This window comes from Crotalus tigris, unplaced genomic scaffold (assembly GCF_016545835.1).
Source record: "Crotalus tigris isolate CLP2741 ecotype Arizona unplaced genomic scaffold, ASM1654583v1 scf7180000020588.15403103151:6194809, whole genome shotgun sequence".
NCBI classification, from domain to species: domain Eukaryota; kingdom Metazoa; phylum Chordata; class Lepidosauria; order Squamata; family Viperidae; genus Crotalus; species Crotalus tigris.
The window spans coordinates 5,535,414-5,547,423 of record NW_024098092.1 but is presented as its reverse complement, the minus strand read 5'-3'; the positions used below and the strand labels follow the sequence as shown (position 1 = coordinate 5,547,423).

General features: G+C 50.0%; 1 protein-coding gene across 1 annotated transcript; it reads left to right on the top strand.

Annotated features, from left to right (window-relative positions):
• The first annotated feature begins 398 nt into the window (after positions 1-398).
• Positions 399-11,956, top strand: GPR153 (G protein-coupled receptor 153). Its single transcript, XM_039367211.1, has 6 exons — positions 399-542; positions 5,587-6,128; positions 6,590-7,019; positions 7,611-7,797; positions 8,046-8,215; positions 8,427-11,956. The coding sequence occupies exons 2-6, from the start codon at positions 5,773-5,775 to the stop codon at positions 9,228-9,230; spliced, it is 1,947 nt and encodes a 648-aa protein (XP_039223145.1). The 5' UTR covers positions 399-542; positions 5,587-5,772; the 3' UTR covers positions 9,231-11,956.
• The last annotated feature ends 54 nt before the right edge of the window (positions 11,957-12,010 follow it).

The window sequence follows — 12,010 nt, the reverse complement described above, 5'->3', positions numbered from 1 at the left end:
AAGAAGGAAAAGAAAGGAAGGAAGGAGAAAGAGAAGGAAGGAAGGAGCCCTCTGAAGGATCAGGTTGCAGACCAACAACAGCCCCCTCCTCTCTCTCCCCCCTTGCTCTATCGCCCCCTCCCCGCGGGTAGATAGAACTCCACGGCCAGCGCGGCAGCGGACGATGGGAGCCGCAATCCCGCCACCTCGCAAGCCGGCGCGCCTGCAGCAGCGGACGAATCCCCCCTCCGCTTCGTCAAGCGGGGAGGGGCCATCTGTGCCCTCCCCTCCCCCAGATTACGGAGGAAAGGGCGGGGAGGGGGGGCGGAGTTGAGCCTCCCTCCCTCTGGCCGGCGGGCGGAGGGTCTCCCAGGCGCGTCCCCGGAGGGTCCCCCATCCCGCGGGAGGGGCCGGCCTCTCGCGGGGGAGGGCAGCCGAGTCGCAAGCATGCGCTGGCCCGCCCCGGACCCGCCCAGCCCAGCCCCGGCCAGGCCACCGGGAGTGCAGGCGGCGGCGCCGGAGCCGGCGGGGCGCAGGGACAACCGGAGCCCACCTTTGCGCAAGTGAGTCCCCGCGGCCGGAGCATGGGCGCCCGCGGGCGCCTCCGCGGAGCTCTTTTCCTCCCCCCGCCCCCGCAAGGCGGCCCCACTCGCCCCTCCCTCCCCATCGGGGATCCCCCCCACGTCATCTCCCAAGCAGGCGCCGGGGAGCCCCCCCCGCCTGCCACGGGGGGGGGGGATGCCAGGCGCGCTCCGCCCCAGAAGGTTGCAAATGAAGCGCTTCCTCTGAGCTGTTCTGCAGCCCCCCTCCGCCACCCCCTGGGGGGGCTCAGCCCCCTCCCCAAAAGGCACTTAGTGGCTGCCCCGTCCCCTTCCCTGCAAGGTGGGGGGGGCAAGGCTGGTGCCCTCCCCCGGGACTTGCAAATGATTTAATGATCGCCAAAAGGAGAGGGGCGCGGAGGGGGCGGGGGGGGTTCGCATCGCGTTCTCAATTCCGCTGCGGATTCTCTTACATAAAGCTTTGGATCGGGGCTGGTGGGGGGTGGGGTCGGCTCCGCAGAAGGGGGTGTGGACAAGGCGGCCCCCCTCCCCTACAGAACGGGGGGATCCCGCCCCCTTGTAAGCCCCTCTGCCCTCCCCTCTTCCCCCATCCTATGCGTCTCTGCGGGATCGCTTTGGGAGGGTCTACTCTAACGGGCTGCCTGCATTTGGGGGGGCACGGAGGGGGGGGCGGTCGAGGGACGCTGGTGAGGCCGTGGCGCATGGGATCCCGAGTAGCGCCCGGGAGCCATTGCAACAGCTGGTGGTTTAATCCAGGCAAGGGGGAGGGTCATTTAGCACCGGAGAAAGTGCTTTGGAAAATGCCAGCCTAATTTAATCTGGATTGTCTGAAAGGACTCGGGGCGAGGTTTGGGGGACCCCCTAGCAGTCCCTGACACCCTTTCAGGGGGTCCCCCCATCTCAAACCCACCCAGCTTTTAACATTGCTCCCTTTTAATGCCCAATGCGCTCAATATGGATAGAGACCCCTCCCCATCCCACTGACCGAAGCTGGATTATTTTGGAGACGCGGAGACCCCAATTTTTCTGACAAACTCTGATCTAAGGAGGGGTTCCTCCCCCCCTCCCCATCCCTGTTTTAGCTGCATCGGTGGCTGGGCGGCCTTCAGAGCACCTGTGGGTATTCAGATAGACTGCTCCTGCTTGGGGAGGATTCACCAGAGACCTGTTAACAGAGGGGGAATCTCCCCTTGGTTCTCAGAGAGAAAAATAAGCTTTTCGGGTGAGCAAAACAAAGTTTAAGGGGAGGGGGCTGGGATTCTGCCCCCCACCCTTCCGTGCATGGCTTTTAAACCAAGTCCAAATTTGTTGTGAGATTTTTTCCCCCCACTTTTTTTCCTTTTCAAAAAGCACCTTCTGCGGTCATGGGATCAAAATTCGGACACTTGGCAACTGACTTCTTTTATGACGGTCGCAGCACCCGGGGGGGGGGTCATGTGATCACTTTTGCAACCTACCAATAAGCAAAGCTGAGAAGGAAGCCAGATCCACTTAACAACCGTTTGGGGGGGCTCAGTCCAGTCTTCTCCCAGGTGGTTTGAACCGCATCACCCCAAATTTGCAGTCAGGCTTCCGGGGAGGCTGGCCTAGATAAAGAGAAACGGTGCGAAAATTAAAAATGGCTTTATTCAGTTTTTTCCTGTGCTGAGCCTTAAAAGAAACCGACCGCCTTCCTGTATCGAAGTGTGAATCCCACAGTGTGTGTTGTGTTTTTTCATGGGCCGGTCCTCACAACGGGCTGGCGTGGGCTGAAATGAGTCCTTTGTGACTCAGCGTGTGTTGTTCGGTGAAGATTATGTCGCGGTGGGGTTTATCCTGGATTTATTCAGTGTTTGGAGCCGAATGCGGGAATTCGAAGCGGATTCCCAGAGGTCATCCAGTCCAACCCCCTGCCACGAGCTTTTGTATGGTTTAGGCAGGGCTTAGAGGCAAGGGTGTTGCGCGAACCCCCTTGGCAAGGAGAGAGGGCCCATGGCAGCACAATTCTGCAGGGCTTGTGCGACAAACCGAAGCAGTTCTTGTATTAAAAAGGAGGCTAGTCCTCAAGCATTTTCTTCAAACACAGGTGTTTGAAGATCCACTTTTGCAACCTTCTGACCAGCAAAGGCAATGGGGGGGGAGCCGGATTCACTTAATAACCATGTGACTGCCTTGATTCACTTAACGTGTTGCAAGAAAGGTCGTAAAATGGGGCAAAACAAACCACCTTGCTTAGCAACGGAAATTCTGATCATAAGTGGAGGACTCTCTGTATTGTTGTACTTAAAGTAAAAAACACAGCCCTTTTTTAAAAAAAAAAGTTATTTATTTTCCCAGCTGGTCGTGCGCTGTTTTCTCCAGCGTAACCCACCCACATCGGAGCAATTTTATTCCCGCTGTTTTTACCCAGCTGGGCTAATAGACCATGAGGAAGATCTTCACCCGTGGCTTAAAATGGCTGTGCGGACCGAAAAAACAGAGCTTGCTTAGTTGTCGCTCCCAATTAATTCTTAAACCGACTTCCGTGGTATTTTTTTGGCACTTTCTCTCCCCACGCTGGTGAAGCTGCCGGCTTTTGAGGCTGATGCTCCACAAGGCTGCCATCCGTGAGAGGGGGGGGGTAGAAATAGAGAGATGGAGAGAGAAAGGATAGATAGATGAGAGAGAGAGAGAGAGAGAGAGAGAGAGAGAGAGAGAGAGAGAGAGAGAGAGAGAGATAAACAGAAGAGGTAGAAATAGAGATGGAGACAGAGATAGATGAGAGAGAGAGGTAGAAATAGAGAGATAGAGAGAGAGGATAGATACATGAGAGAGGTAGAGCTAGAGAGAGAGAGATGGAGAGAGAGGATAAATATAGACAAATAGACTAGAGAGAGAAATAGAGATGGAGAGAGGATACATATAAAGACAGAATAGAGATGATAGATGGAATAGAGAGATACAGAGAGAGAGATAAGTGATAGATATGGAGGGATAAGAGATGATAGATGGAATAGAGAGAGATGGAGAGCAAGAGGAAAGAAAGAGATGGGGGGGGGGACAGTAGATTTATTTTAGGGAGAGGATTTGAACTGGGAGCTGGCTGCTTCCTTACAGGCCATTATTCCCAAACCAGAGATTACATCCTGGCACAGACCCCCAAATCAGTAAATGCAGCACAGCGCATAATGCTATTAATTATACAGAACGCAAATTAAAATTTAATCCAAATGGAAGTTAAACGTACTGCTGCTTTTATCTATTTGGAAATAAATCCCCGGAAAGGGTCACCTGGCTTTTAATTTACAGTGGCTTTTCAGCAGGTCAACCCAATGAAGTAATTATGGCTTGTTCAGGAAACTGGGATTAAAACCAACTGCCAGGATGTGCTAATGCTCTGGCTTGTTCTAGTTTAGTTTTTTTTTTAAAGAGCCACAGTTAAACTGGTATTTGTTTAAGGATTGAAAGCCGATTAAAAAGAAAAAAAAAATTAAAACGAAAGATGCTGATGAGAGCAAATTGGGTGGCTGAGATGCTTTTCCGTTGCTGAGAAGGAATTTTTTGTCTTTGCTTTCCAAATTAACTTTTCAAAAGTGATTGTTTTTTTTCTCCACCAGCAAGTCACTTTTTTCAGTGCCGTTGTAACTTTGAACCATTGTTAAACGAATGGTTTGTAAACCAAGGATTGTATTGTATTCCCTAAGATTATTCTTAAAATTCTCTGTCCCTGAAAAAAAAGGGCCCCCCAGAACCGGTCCTTGCGCTTATGACGTAGTGTCCCAGCAGTCACAGAATCAAAATTAGGATGCTTGGCAAATGGTGTGAATTTACGACGGTCGCAGTGTCCCGGGGTCACGTGATCACTATTTGCGACCATCCCAAAGAGGTAGGGGGGGGGGGTCCGACAAGCAAAAGGGGGGTGAACGACTGCATGGTTTCTATGGTGATTCACTTTACAACCCCAGGAGAAATGTTTGAAAAATCAGTGGTGAATCGCTTAACGGCCAGATTGCTTACTTTCGCCCCCCCCCCCACTGTGGTCGTAAATTGAGGACTATCTGCATGAAAAATTGGGGGGGGGAACGTTTTAAAAAGCCTGAGACGGTTTTCTTCCACCAAACAAAGAGAAAAAAACAGGATATTTGAGGAGAGCGAGTTCTATTTCTGGCAGTTTCTTTCTGCAAATTCCTTGGAGAATCTGCTTTGTTGTTTTGGTTCAAGCTACAGCCAAACCCAGCCAATCAAGGCATATTCCAGGCTGATTTTTTTTACCCCCATTTTTGGGAAATGCACAGTGTTTATTTAAAAAAAGAAAAGAACAATATTTTAATTTAGCCTCGGCTATAGCTGCCGGAAACGTGGCAGATTCAACATTAAATCAGGGGCAGACAAGAAATATTTCTTCTGTTGGACAAGATTTCTTTCCAGCTGAGAAGGAGAGGCGAAAATGCAGAAACCCTGAGACATGTTACGGTATTCAGTGAATAAGGGTTTAAAATAAAATTACGTGCGTGTTTGGAGAGGGGAGTAAAAATCTGGATTTGCGTCTCGAAGGTCCTAACCACGGGAGGAAGGAGCGACGAGGAGGAGAGAGGAAAACTGGAGCTTTTGGGCTTGTCCGTGCTTTTAACAAATTTAATAATAAATAAATGATAATCAATAAATAATACAAAATACTAAACACATAGGGTTTTTTTTTTCCCAGCCGAGAAGGCAAGGCAGAAATGCAGAAACAACAAATTCTTAAGGAATAAGAATTTAATAAATAAAAAAATAAAATAAAATGGGGTGTTTGGAAAGGATGAGCAAGAAAGGTGGTTTTGCAGCTTGAAGGTCACAACATGCAAGGAAGGAGCAGTGAGAAGGGACGAGGAAAACTCAAAGCTCCTTGGATTGTCTAGGTTTTTAACACACTTAGTGAATAGAATAGCATAGCATAGAATAGAATAGAATAGAATAGAATAGAATAGAATAGAATAGAATAGAATAGAATAGAATGGAACAGAATAGAATAATAAAATAAATTACAATAAATATAAAATAAAATTAAAAATTAATTAAATTAAATTAAACTGTTCTTCTCTTTCAGAAACATGGGCCACCACACGATGCCTGTCAACTCTGGCTTGTCGGTGCGCAGGTGGGGGGCGCCCCCTCCTCGGACCCACCCCTGATGGCGTGGCCTCTCCGGTAGGATGCCTCCCCTGCCCGCCTTCTTCCTGGCTCGCCATCCTCACCTGGCCTCCCCGGCTGGTCGCCCACCTTGCCATCCATCATGAACCACGAACAGAGCCTGCACAACAACGCGGTGGCCTGGCTGGTGTGCTCTGGCCTGGCGGTGCTGGCCAACGCCTGGGGCATCCTGAGCATCAGCGCCAAGCAGAAGAAGTGGAAGCCGCTGGAGTTCCTCCTCTGCACCCTGGCGGGCACCCACATCCTGAACATCGCCGTCCCCATCACCATGTACTCGGTCATCCAGCTGCGCCAGCAGCACTCGGACTACGAGTGGAACGAGGGGCTGTGCAAAGTCTTCGTCTCCACCTTCTACACCTTGACGCTGGCCACCTGCTTCTCCGTCACCTCGCTCTCCTACCACCGGATGTGGATGGTACGCTGGCCGGTGAACTACAGGTAGGACCCCGGGGTGGAAGGCAGGCCCGTTGGGGGAACGTCATTCCTGACAAGTAATTGTGCAGTCTCTTCTTGAAAGCCTCCAATGTTGGAGCACCCACAACTTCTGGAGGCAGGCTGTTCCACTGGTTGATTGCTCTCTCTGTCCAAAAATTTCTCCTTATTTCTCCTTGATCAGTTCTGATCTGTTATTCCTTGTCTGGCCTTCAGGTGCTTTGGAAAATAGGTTGACCCCCTTCCTCTTTGGGACAGCCCCTCAAATATCAGAAGACTGCTGTCACGTCCCCCCTTGTCCTTCCTTTCACTAGACTAGCCATGGCCAGTTCATTCGTTTGTCTCTCCATCTCTCCATCCATCCATCCGTCAGTACATCTGCTTATCCATCCAAGCTTAAAGACTCTGGTTTGAGCAATAAGGATAATTTGTGTGTGTGGGGGGGGGGGTCTTTCCCGTTGCTGCAGATTAAGTAACACCAAGAAGCAGGCAGTCCACACAGTGATGGGCATCTGGATGGTCTCCTTCATCCTCTCCACGCTGCCCGCCGTGGGTTGGCACGACACCACCGAGAGATTTTACGCCAGCGACTGCCGCTTCATCGTCACGGACATCGGCCTGGGCTTTGGGGTCTGCTTCCTGCTCCTCATCAGTGGCAGCGTGGCCATGGGGGTGGTCTGCGTAGCCATTGCCCTCTTCCAGACCTTCTCCATCCAAGCGGGTAACAACCTGGATAAGAACAAGTTCAACGTGCCCACCATCGTGGTGGAGGATGCCCAGGGCAAGCGCCGTTCCTCCATCGACGGGTCGGAGCCCGTCAAGACTTCGTTGCAGATCACCTACCTGATCACTGGCATCGTTTTCCTCTACGACTTCCTGATGGGATTCCCCGTCTTGGTAAAAGGGGCGGCAGACGTGGGAGGGGGGTGGATGCTGAGAGCAGTCTAACATGGGGTGGGGGTGGGGGGGTATTTGGACGCAGGTATTTGTGCCCCAAGCAGAGAGATTGCAGGAAAACACTGGCAAGAGACAAACAACAGAGAGGGGGAGAGAGATGGATACAGATGATAGATTAGATAGATAGATAGATAGATAGATAGATAGATAGATAGATAGATAGATAGATAGATAGATAGATAGATTTATATCCTCCCTTATTGATTAGAATTGATTCAAATGCAGTTGATTGGGGAATCAAAGCCTGCTGGGTGTCTTTGAGCCGGTTACTCTCTCAGCCCAGTCCACCCAGCAGGCTGTTGTGTGTAAAAGAGGAGGAGGAGGAAGGAAGAATACCAGTTGTATTTGCCACCTTGAAGTGTTTATAAAAATAATGGAAGGAAGGAAAGAAGGAAGAAAGGAAATAGAAGGGGAAGGGAAGGAGGGAGAAAGGAAATAAGAATTGATAATTTACACATAAATTCAGCCTGTCTTATTTATTAGAATTGATTGGAGGTTTGCTTCCTGTGGTGCTGCTTCTCTCCTTTCCAGGTGGTGAGTTTTGCCAGCCTGAAGTCGGACGTGGCCTACGACTGGATGGTGCTTTGTATCCTCTGGTGCTCCGTGGCCCAGTCCCTTCTCCTCCCGGTGTTCCTGTGGGCCTGCGACCGCTACCGGGCCGATGTCCGCTCGGTCTGGGAGAAGTGCGTGGCCATCATGTCCAATGACAGTGGGGAAGGTGAGCGTGCGGTTCCCAGTGGCGGTGTACCTCAAATACAGGTGGTTTACCTCAGATACCCCTCCGTACGGCTGCATAATGAGGGGAGAAAAAGAGACTCTCTTTCTAGTTTCTCCGGATATAATGGCGACGGCGGAAGAATTGTACTTTCAGACTTGCAAAGTTCTTGTAACAGGGAAGATGTGGCAAAGACTCACTGAATCTCCCTGTTTATATCTCCTGTCCTCCCTGTCTACCTGGGACCAAAGAGACGAGTTTGGACCGGCCGATTCCCACAGATGTAATGTGCTCGCAACCCTACCCGGACAGCATCTCCAGGGACGTTCTCACTGTGGACCAGATCACCAACTCCGATCTCTCAGCGCTGGAGAGGGGGGTTGCGAAGCCCGTCCCGGAGGACAAAATGCAGTATCTCCAGGTGAGCAGGTGTGGTTGGGCTTGAGAAGGGTGAGAAGATGCCACCAAGGTTTGACTTTCTCATTTCTGTTCTGTTTTTTAGCCATCATGCACTTCTTCCGTTTGCTTTTCTAGTTTGTATTTTTTTCAATTTCCATAAAAGGTGGAATCTTTTAAATTTTAAAAGATTAAATGAAGCGATCTTCCCATCCTCTCTCTGCTGCTCTCTGCAGGTTCCTCCGACTCGGCGTTTCTCGCACGACGAAATTGAGATTTGGACTACCAGCCAGATTTCGGCCTACTTTCAGCACTGGGTGGCGGGGGAGGACATCACTGCGGAACTGGCAAGCCTGCTCCTCCCTCAGCCTCGATACAATCGGCGGAGGAGCAGCATCCTTTCCTACCAAGAAGAACGGCGTCCGCACCGAAAGCGCAGAAAGTCCATGGAGAGCACATTATCCCTCAAGCCGTTCTCGTACGAAGACGTCCACCGGGCGGGAGGGTACAAGTGCTTTAGCAGAGAGAACGTGATGGATTTCATGGATGATCCCAGCCCCCTTCCTACCCCAAGGAGACCACCGGTGCGCTCGGCCTCTGTCTCTCTCTTGCCGGATGCCTTCCCACGCTGTTCGACTGCCGCGGTTCTCCGAGACTTCCCCTTGACCACTTTCGAACGAGAACCCCAAGTTCTGCGGAGCATCTCAGTCCAGGGACGAGGAAGTTCCCTGATGGTGCCTGTCCCTCTCCCAGCCCAGGAGGATACTCAGATCCTCTTTCCCAAAGGGAGCTTGGACATGCCTTGCCACGAACAGATTCACGTGGAACTTTGCGAGAGTCCTGGAACGGAGGATTGTCCAATGATCAGGAGTTGCTCCAAGACGGAATGTTTCCGGACAGGTCTGAGTCCTTCCTGGAGAGGCCAAGACGATCTTCGGAAAAATGGAAGCAAAGGGAGCACAAGCAGTTTCTTGAGTTCGCCTTCGGCCTCCTCCGGATACGTCACATTCCACTCAGATTCAATCAGCTCGGCCTCGTAAACACCAGATTAACAGGAATCACTTTGTACGAGAATCTTCCAGACGGCCTAGGACAATTCGCCACAACCAACTCACCATGGGGCGACCAGTTGAGGCCAAGTTGTTGCAGGACAACTCACTGTGACCAACTCACTTCAAGGGTGTATTAATCACTTCGTTCAATTACTTTTATTATCAGTGGCCACGTTTTCGTCTAAATTATTCTAACCCTTGTATTTCTGGATTGACTTTATTATTATTGGCCACAGTTCCATCGAAATTAAGTCAACTTTTGCATTTGTTGAATTATCCTGTGGCAAGTTGGCCAGGGTGAGTTGTCCCATTCAGTTTCCAGATTTGTTTCTCACGCGACAGGATTCCCTCCTGGTTGCGGTCTGGATTTGGTAACAGGAACTGGACAAAGCACCAAAGAACCATTATCTCGTCTCTCATCCTGGTCATGAAAAGCAGGAGGGAGACGTTAAGCAGGATGCTTCCGAGAGCAGCCTTGTAAGAAAAGCACTTCAAATCCAGACGGGTTATATCTCAGCTCGGGGCAAGGGAGGGTCCATTCTCCTCTCTTCCTTTTTTTATTTCAAGAACCCACACAGCTAGTCTGACTTTTTGGTGTGGTTCCTTTTTCTAATCCTCTCACGTCCTCTCAAAGAACTTTTTAGGTAGCTGTTAGTCGTGCATGTCTTTGGATACCGACCCTTCTGTCTCGGAGTGCGCACAGCCCTGGGAGAGAGCTGTTGCCAAACATGGAGGGCCGATGTTCCCTTTAAAGAACTTGGGGGGATCAAACGCCCCAAATTTCTCAGTCCTTGTTCTACATTCCAAGAGGCCCCACTTTCAAGCAGTGATGTGGTGGGTGAGACCCGCGTGTAGTCCGTCATTCCAGAATATTGTTGCTTGTACGTCATCCATTATTCCGGAATAGCGTCACATGCATGTGATCCGTTATTCCAGAATGGTCTCGTATTGTGAATCGTGTAGCATGTGTCTGTTATTCCAGAATAGTGTCACATGCATGTGGTCCATTATTCTGGAATAGTGTCACATGAATGTGGTCCATTATTCTGGAATAGTGTCGCATGCATGTGTATTATTCTGGAATAATGTCACGTGAATGTGGTCCATTATTCTGGAACAAGTCACACACATGTGGTCCATTATTCTGGAATAATGTTGCATGCATGTGGTCCGTTATTCCAGAATAGTATTGCATGCATGTGGTCTGTTATTCTGGAACAGCGTCGATGTAGGGATTGAGACAAACTCTGATTGTTTGCAAACAAGGCTAAGGGTTCCTCTCCTATCGTAAGACAGCGGGAGAGAAATTTAAGTCTGATCCAGGAAACAACCCTTTGGGTTCATTCCCCAGCCCCCTAAGCAAGACATCTCAGCATCCTACCTCCTGTTCAGTGCCAAAGCCTCGCCCCACATCCTGCACGGAGCCACAGCCCCATAACCTGAGGCTGCTCTACAAGATGCAGAAACGGGCGAGGAGGAGAAAGGTTGTACTAAAAATGGCAGCTTTCCCTTTGGAGCAATACTACAAACAGTGCAGACCCTGCAGGAGGGGTTGCCTTGACCCATAACCAGTGGGGTTGCTGCCCTGTAATGAGGTAGGCGGGAGAATGCATGGATCATGGCAGATCCAGCTTTGGGGGGAACTTTTTAGGGGGCTGTTAAGGCTCCTTGCCAATAGGGGGACACAAAATTTACTTTTCCTCCTGTGTTGCGGCAGTGTTCTCCCTGGTCTCGCGCCCACCCTGCATCTTTCTTCTCGAGGGTTCCTGCATTGGGGCATGCCGAAAACCCCATTCCCCCCCCCCCAGATGTTTAATATCTGGTCAGTTCAGCGCAGGCCAAGGGGACGGACTTTTCTGCCCAAATCCAGGTAGGTATTTGCATGTTCTTTGATTGAAAATAAATGGGATGGGGAGAAAATTAGCGCCTGGAGAGAAAGGGAGAGAAGAGAGCAACGGTTGCTAATACTGTACAAGACCTACACCTTTTGATTTCATTTTTATGCTGTCCTGCATTAATTTTTGGTCCGAAGAAAAACTGTCCTAAGGATGAAAGTGATTCATTTAGCCACAGTGACAAGAAGGTTTGTAAAATGGATCAAAACTCAATGAGTGTTTCAGCCATAGAAATTTTAGACTCAATTGCGGTCTTAAGTCAAGGACTACCTGCACAGTATACTGTCTGGTATATTATACAGACAGTACATTCATTCTGTACGCTTTGGTAGAAGAAATAAAGACAGGGTGGCGGGGTCAAATGAAGAAATCATGGGCAGTGGGGGGGGGGGGAAACAAGGAATATCTTGGAGATGCATGATAAAAGGGCCCATCTGCCAAAGCAGGGACACCGCAGTCCATGTGCTGGTCTTCTACCCCAGTATTTTTCTATCTCAGCCACTTTAAGACAAATGGACTATAACTTCCAGAATTCCACACCGCTTAGAATTATGGGAGTCGAAGTCCACCCATCTTAAAGAGGCTGAGATGGAAAAACAATGCTTGAATTCTTCACTCCCCATTTCAACTGCCATGCATTCTTTTGCACACTCGGAAAAAGGGGCTGCAGTGACCCTGTGTGCCCTCTTACTTCCGAACCTCTCTCTGGTTGGGAGCACACAACTTTTCTGGAAATTTAACCGAGCAATTCACAACAAGTGCCCTCGTCAACTGTTCAGGGATATTTCGCTATTTTGAACAAGAAGCAATCTAATTGTAAAAAGAAATTGTGCTGAGGTTGAGGTGCCCTTGGGAAGACCCCAAAAAGCCAGT

Excerpts from the sequence above, each read along its gene's own strand:
- GPR153 (XM_039367211.1), top strand. The coding sequence starts at position 5,773 with ATGAACCACGAACAGAGCCTGCACAACAACGCGGTGGCCTGGCTGGTG. Across the intron at positions 7,020-7,610 it reads TGATGGGATTCCCCGTCTTG|GTGGTGAGTTTTGCCAGCCT; the intron begins GTAAAAGGGGCG and ends TCTCCTTTCCAG. Across the intron at positions 7,798-8,045 it reads GTCCAATGACAGTGGGGAAG|AGACGAGTTTGGACCGGCCG; the intron begins GTGAGCGTGCGG and ends CTGGGACCAAAG.